This window comes from Dipodomys ordii, unplaced genomic scaffold (assembly GCF_000151885.1).
Source record: "Dipodomys ordii isolate 6190 unplaced genomic scaffold, Dord_2.0 Scaffold7, whole genome shotgun sequence".
In the NCBI taxonomy this organism is placed as follows: domain Eukaryota; kingdom Metazoa; phylum Chordata; class Mammalia; order Rodentia; family Heteromyidae; genus Dipodomys; species Dipodomys ordii.
In genome coordinates, this window is record NW_012267223.1 from 6624758 (window position 1) to 6633023 (window position 8266).

The 8266-nt window shown below is 35.4% G+C and overlaps 1 protein-coding gene across 1 annotated transcript in view; it reads left to right on the forward strand.

Annotated features, from left to right (window-relative positions):
* The window catches only part of Cep112 (centrosomal protein 112kDa), a 338584-nt gene that overhangs the window by 47377 nt on the left and 282941 nt on the right, over window positions 1-8266 (forward strand). The window contains exons 7-8 of the mRNA XM_013008835.1: window positions 1740-1787; window positions 2035-2112. Coding sequence (XP_012864289.1) covers window positions 1740-1787; window positions 2035-2112 — 126 coding nt within the window. The remainder of the gene's footprint in view (window positions 1-1739; window positions 1788-2034; window positions 2113-8266) is intronic.

Sequence of the window (8266 nt, forward strand, 5' to 3'; positions counted from 1 at the left end):
ACACACACTCACAGGTACACACACTCACAGGTACACACACACACACACACACACACACACACACACACACACACACACACACCCTGAAACTAGTCTGCATTAAATGTACTAAGTACTATGGATACAAAATTGAGAAGATACCATCCTTTTATTCATTCTTCTCAAAGACCGGTGTCTAGACAGAGTGGCAAGCATTTATATAGAGATTAATATAGAGACACAGAGAGAGGATGCAAGATTCCTCAGCAATTGGATGGAGGGTGGAACTGGCCATAGTTTGATTTCTTCTTTGTCTTTTAAAAAAATCTTTCAATCTGTCTGGCCTTCCCTCGCCTCTCTCTCTTCCTCTCTCCTTCCCTTTCTCTCCTTTTTTCTTCATGAATACTGTTTGGCACTGTGTTGACTGCTTGGAATATATTGGTATATAGGGCAGTCATAGTCTTTCTTTTTAGAATCCATATTCTTTTGGAAGATGGATACTAGACCAAAAGAAGGGATAAACATCCAGGAATGTACTAGAATAGGAGGAACTATGTTTCCCAAAGAAGATCATTCCTCATCAGTAAGTGTTAAAGAATTTGAGAGAAGGATTTCTCAATGTCCAGAGTCAATATGGGAGATAGTGTAGTAATTTCAAAGTAAAACAGGTTTGTTTGGTGTTATTGGAATATTGAGTGTGCTGGGTGGGGGAAGGTTGATGAAACTGAAACAATAAATGTAGGGGGCGACTTAAGGATATTTTGTATTCTCATTTCTATAATAGAGGTATGTGGAACATTATGATATTCAAATATGCCTAGGAGTATAGTGATTCAACTGACACTTGAAGCATGAATAGAGGTTGAAAAGCTTGTAAAAAGAAACAGAGACAGAGAGGCACAAATAGACTTACATTCCAGTAATTAAGTCATTCTGAATTTTAAGTGCATGAAACTTGAGTATGAGAAATAATGGGAAATGAAGTACTTATATACATGTATAGAAATGTCATGTTAAAATTGTTTAAATAGGGATACAGATGGACCCATTGCAACAATGAGATGTACAAGTCGTTATGTCGAAAACAAACTTTACAACTTTCGTGCGGGGGGGGGGAGGGTAAGTGGGGGAAGGATGGGAAGAGGAAACAAAGGAGGAGGCTACAATGCTTGATAAGAAATGTACTCATTATCTTGCCCATGTAATTGTAACTCCTCTGTACAGTATTTTCACAATAAAAATAATAATAAAAAAGAAATGTCATGTTAAATGCTTATATTAACATATGCAAGAAAAGTATTGGAAAGTGAGACTATATAGTTAGGTAGTGAGAATATCATTAAATATATTTATGCATGCAGGGAATTTGCTTTAAATTTTGTTTGTTAGGGGCTGGGAAGGTGGTAGAGCGCTTGCCTTGCATGCGTGAGGCCCTGGGTTGATTCCTCAGCACTATATAAGCAAAAAGAAAAAAAAGCTGGAAGTGGCGCTGTGGCTCTAGTGGTAGAGCGCTAGCCTTGAGCTGAAGAGCTGAGGGACAGCGCCCAGGCCCAGAGTTCAGGCCCCACGACTGGACCCCCCCCCCCCCCAATTTTTTTTTTTTGTTAGAGGATCACTAAAATGTTGTACAATACTCATTCTAGAAACTGAACCAAATATTAAGACATGTCAAAAAACATTTCCATATAGAAGCGTAATGTTATACTTCATTAAATAATTAAAACACTGAAATTAATAAGACCTTATTTTAAAATTTTCAGATAGAAAATCCTCGGTATCTGAGACAGAAGCCTCTCCCAGTTTCTCTGGTAGGTGAAAATTCCATTGGAGTTTTCCTAGGGACAGTTAATTTTACATTAAATAGAAAATTTTTGTGGAAAATAACATTGCCACAGCAAGAGGTATAGTAAGATTTTTTTTAATCCCGTCACTTGGAAGCAATTAAATTATTTTTTCTCTAGTGTTTTGGTGTGGGTTTCAGGCATTTTACTAGTTTATTTTTATGTTGAAGATTGAGGCCTGAAAAAAAATACTACCTCCTCCTTCATTCTACAGATGACCTCCAAGTTCAGCCTGAGAAAGTCCACCAGTCTCCATGATGACCATTTTCTATCTCGGATGCATGAAAAAGAGGTATGATTGACATTTTCTGATGTAATTAATAGTCAACACAGTTTTTAAGATTTTGTGAAATAGGGCTAGGAAGGTGGCTCAGTGGTAGAGCGCTTGCCTTGCATGCCTGAGGCCCTGGGTTCGATTCCTCAGCACCACATAAGCAAAAAGAAAAAAGCTGGAAGTGGTGCTGTGGCTCAAGTGGTAGAGTGCTAGCCTTGAGCTGAAGAGTTGAGGGACAGCGCCCAGGCCCAGAGTTCAGGCCCCACGACCGGATCCCCCCAAAAAAAAGATTTTGTGAAATAGGAGTTTTGGGACTCTAGGTAGAATAATGACACATAGTAGGAATAGGTTGTCTTTAGCAAAAACACAAAATCATAATGCAGGTTAAGGAGTGGTTATCATTTCAAGATTTTAATGTCCATTTCCCATCTTGTATACTATTAAGCAGGAGTGTTCTGAGGGAATCTCTCCTAAATTTCAAATCCTGATACCTAGGGTGGAAGTTTTTAGAAGCAATATCTTTGACCTTAGAGACTCCCTACTCAATGTACCAGTAATTTGTCTTTTTAGTTTCACTACTATTCATTCTTCTTTCTTTTTTGGGGATTAGTATTGGGCTTTGAACTCAGGGCTTTGCACTTGCTAGGCATATGTAATACTTCCAGCCTTTTTAAAGCTCTGATTATTTTTGCAATAGGATGTCAATTTTTGCCTAGGCTGGCCTGGACTGTGATCCTCCTATTTATTCTTCCCCTTACACCTATAGTGGTAGGGTTGTATTGATTGATGGATGGCAGCTGTTCATTGAGTTGGGAATCCTAAAACCATTTTTTTCTTGCCCAGGCTGGCCTTGAACCATGATCTTCCTGGTCTCTGCCTTCTAAGTAACTAGTTTTACATGTGTAAACCACTGGCTTGCTTGTTATTATTTTACCAGTTAAATTGATTTGCTAAATAAAGCTACTCTGTAGGTGATAAGTGATATAATATGCTTTTTTGTGATAAGAATATTTGAAATTTACTGTCATCAATAGTGGAATATACAGTTTTCAGTTATTCACCTTATTTTCCATAATATGCAGATATCTAAGATTTTGTACCTTTGAATGACAAGCTCTTCAACACTCTAGTAGACAACATCTACTCTCTGCCTCTATGGACTCAATTGTTTTAGAGTCTACATAAAAGTTAAAACATATCGTATTTGCCCTTCTGTGTTTGGCTTGTTTCACATCATAGTATTTCTTATTTCCATCCATGATGTTACAAATGATAGAATTTCTTCCTTTGTAAAGGCTAAATAGTATATCATTAAGTATATACACCATGTTTTATTTTTCTGTTTATCTAATGATAATTATGTGGATGAATTCTGTAATGTGGCTATTTTGAATACTTTTGCAGTGAAGATGGCTGTGCAGGCATCTGTTCAACATATTTATTCAAATCTCTTAGGTAACACAGAAGTGGGAAATGATCATTATACTTTGGTTTCTTAAGGAACTTACATAGTTTTCCATAATGACTATCTTACTTTCCATCCCTCTAGCAGTGTATAATCTTTGCTTTCCTCCACCTCCCTGCCAAAACTTGTTCTCATTTGTCTTTTTGATCATAGCCATTCTGGCAGCTATGAGCTGATATCTTTTGGTGATTTTTGTCCCTAAGGAGTGGGTTTATTTTAACATTATTTGTGTGTGTGTATGTGTGTGTGTGTACAGACATTTAGATATACATATGTATGTGTGCATTTTTTTTTGTTGGTCATGAAGCTTGAACTCTGGGCCTGGGCGCTGTCCCTCAGCTCTTCAGCTCAAGACTAGCACTCTACCACTTGAGCCACAGTGCCACTTCCAGCTTTTTTCTGCTTATGTGGTGCTGAGGAATCGAACCCAGGACTTCATGCATGTGAGTCAAGCACTTTACCACTGAGCCAACTTCCCAGCCCCGTATATGTGCATATTATATATATTTTTATTTCATATAATAGGCAGTTTATGCTTAAAGAAAGATTCACTTAATGTTAAAATGATACCTTAAAATGCATGCTTTTAAAAAAGCCTCACAACTAAGATTTATTCCTTAAATATTCACATTTCACATATCCCTTCAGAAATATAAAACTGGGTAAAAATAATTTACAGTTGGCACTGATTTAAAAAAATCTATCTTTGGAGGAGCAGGTGAACAACATACAGAACACTCAAACTTTAGAATTTAAACGGGCTTGGGGGTGGGTGTAGGAGGTGGGAGGTGTAGGAGGAGGTGGGAGGGAAGGGATGGTAGGGGAAAAACAAAGGAGAGGCAACAATGCTAGATAAGAAATGTACTCATTACCTTGCTCATGTAACTGTAACCCCTCTGTACAGTATTTTCACAATAAACAAAACAATTAAAAAAAGCTACATGCACCTAGGTGTTTAATCAAGTATATGTTTTTATCCATACTTTGGAAGTGTGGTCTTTGGTTGTCACTGCAGTTGTCTCTGGAGTGATTATTGATTGCATCAGTGATTGTTGTATTAATATCAGACTATCAACATCCAAACATTCTTTTCCTTGATCAATTTGGGCTTTCAGAGGATCAGCATTTACATACTGCATCCCTTGCACATGGGATGTATGGCATCCTATACCCAAGAGCTCAGGCCAAACAGGAAGCATGCAGTGTAATAACTGTTATAAGCAATCCCACTTCAAATATTTTCTTCATGGGTCTGATTTAAAACCATATACTGACTAGTACATTAGAGTTTCCTCAAACGAAAAACCTGTGTGTCATTGGGCAGTCCCAGCTGTCCAGTTTCCAGTGAGGCCAGGCCTTGCTCCTTACCATCCTAGCAATTCAGCCCCACCATACCTTCTCTGTGTTGCCTGCTATGAATTCTGGATAATAAGCTTATTTGATTGACTGTACAATGGCAGTGTCTTCTTTTGATATTTGCATTTATTATAACAGGCATACACTCTGTTAATTGCACTATATCCTTGGTCTGGTACTAGTTTTCTTATTATACTTTTAAAAGGCCTTATTTGTTTTAAATTTTTAAAAAGTACTCATTATGTTGTCCCTTTTAATATCTATTTTTATATTTAAATCTCAAGTCCATTTCATTTTTTTTGTCGGTTGTGGGTCTTGAACTCTCGGCCTGGGAGCTGTCCCCGAGCTCTTTATCTCAAGGCTAGAGCTCTACCACTTGAGCTATATACAGCACCACTTCTGGGTTTCTGGTGGTTTATTGGAGATGACAGTCTCACAGACTTTCCTGCCCAGGCTGGCTTTGAATCAAATTCTTCAGATCTTAGCCTCCTGTGTAGCTGGTATTACAGGCATGAGCCATCAATGCCTTGCTTGGTATTTTTACCTGTTGGGGTTTTTTTGGTGTGTGTGGTTTTATTGGCAATCTAGATTAGCCACTTAAAGTAAAAAATAAGAATTTAGGAGGAGGTTGTGGTGCTTGTTTTAAAGGGTGCAGTAAATGTAGTGACTTGAGTAATATGGAATTTTACCAGATTTCAGAGTTCATCTGTGTCATGAAGCATTTAATAAAGTAATTCTCTTAAAATTTAGAGTCTTGAAATATTTAGCATTGAGAAATCAAACTTTATAAGCATAATAGTTTATAAGCACAATTTCCATTTTTTCACAGCTTCCATTTTAAAATCATAATTACAAGGAAAGTGTGTTACATGTATAATGAGTGCTATTGACAGTATTTTATCAGAGCTAAATAATCACACTACTTTTGTTTTGATGACTGAAAATGTACATATAAAATGTTTTAAGAGGTTCTTTCAAATTTTTAATTTATTTTAGACATCGTGGGAAAACATATGTTCCATGACTGTGATCCTTTATTTTAACATTAGCCTATCGTTCACAGACATCTTGGACTAGTTTGTCTCTGTAATTGCTAACACATTTTCTCTGACATCCACATCACAGAATTAGAGCTCAGTGAGCATCTTCCAGCTGTTTTTATTTATTTATTTATTTATAATCTAAGGGGGGAAAAATCACAGGAAATGAGAGAATGGCTAACACAATAAGAAGATATCAATTTTTAGATCAGCCATCAATTTTCAGAGAACAGATGGTAGAAATGATTGTTTGTGAATTAAAATAGAAAATTTCTTTTGAATATCACCTCCACCCAGTGCCTAAAATGGGATGTTCCTATAGCTCAAGTTGGCCTTGAACTCAAAAGATCTTTCTGTTCCTGCTTTCTGATTTCTGGAATTATGAGCATTTACCACAGATACTAGCTCCTAACTATATTTCTTTTCTAGTGAATCTGCCAGTTAAGTATAGAATTTAAATAAATCTAGGAAAAGAAAATGATATAAGTAATTGAGACAATAAATAAGAGAACTGGTTTTTAAAATCTCTTTATGAAATATCTAATTTGTTACATGTTATAAAATTTTACAAATAACAATACAAAGGAATTCTATTATAAATATAACCCATGCAAGAACGGAGTTATTACCACATCCTAGATTCTGATGAGTCAGTGGGAAGATGTGCCTGAATAGAGTAACCCTCTATCATATCATGATTATAGCAAAAATGGTTGTTCATGTGCAATGCCCAGTGAAGATGTTGATGTAGGAAGAAATGGACAGAATAGTTTCAAGTAAAGAAGCAAATAAACATTAAGGCATGTAGAAAAGTATAGCAAAGCAAACTAACTCAGTATGTAATATAATTGTTTATGCTTTATATAATTACATATGTATATGGCATATAAACGATTTTTTAAAATAGAAAAAATATCAGTGTATACTTTGTGCAAGATGTTTAAATGCCACTTCTTTTAATGTGGTAAGTTCTGAAGTATTTAAAATCCTTGTTTAGAACTTCATATATCTCTAATCCCTGGGGATAAGTTTTATTTTTGTTTTATTTATTGTTTGATTTAATTTTGTGCTAAGATTATAAATTGGGATAATTGATAACAATGGGCCTTGTAGAATGTTTCAGATTAACATCTTGCCAGTAGGATCCATTGGAGGTATTAATCTAATAGCTGTTAATTCTTTGCATGATAATTTCCTCCCACTAGTAACTAACAAAATTCTTTTAAGTTGGGTAGAATGACTATTTAGGACTTACCTTTTCAGCTTTATGTGTGAGGATTATTGAAATTTAGAAAGTGGGACTGAACAAATACATTGATTAGCTATCAATTATTGCTGATAATGTTTTAGATGTGACTGTTCGATAGGGAAATGGTAATAATAATGTTTTAGACATTTGTATGTTGTCATTTAGTTGCTACTGAAGCACAGTAAATAAAGTAATTAAGAGGTATTAAACAAAGACACAAATAATATGTCAATACTATTACAAAGTACATGCTAAACTTCATTGAAAGCTTATCGTGGCGTCATTCTGTGCTTTTTAATTTTGTCTGTTTTCTTTCTTTTTTCATGATTGTGATAGTTATTTGATACGTTGTGTAGGCTGGTGATAAACTCCTGGGCTCAAGTGACACTCCTGCCTCACGCTCCCAAGTAGTTGTGACTACAGGGGTGAACCACTGTATAGGTTATCTTATAATGTGTGAATAATATCTAACTAGCTAATACATTTACAGAGTTATTAATGGTTATTATTCTGTTTTGTTTTTTATTTTGACTTTCTATTAGTTTTGATATCAAATGTTAAAATTTTTACATGTAAAACAGCTAATAATAAAAAATAGCATTTTTATAAGCAATCAGATCCTCTGACCTCTGAAAGAATAATGGTAAATAGCTGAGTGAACATCTGAAAGTATGTAAATATTGAGTAAAATGAACAATGACATTGGTAATTGTCTTAAAAGTTAACTAATTACATTATAAGGGAAATCTTTGTGCCCAAGAAGACTTCTGTATTAAAGAAGTGAGCAGATTCTTCAGCTTTATTTGCTTTGCAGAAATATCCAAGCTCAACTATTTTTTTGATGTTAATACTTCAAAAAGTGCCTAATGGATTATATAAACAAGTTTTAAGCAGAAATTTCAGAGGCTCTTTAAAAACAGCTTGTGGAAAAGGCATGTAAAAAGTGAATTCAGTTTCTTTAGCAATGTGATTTCCATAGGATGACTGTCTATATGCTTGTTACTGTGAAGTTATGCTGAACTCCTGATTTAATTGAATTTCTTTTTTTGGCGGGGGGGGGGG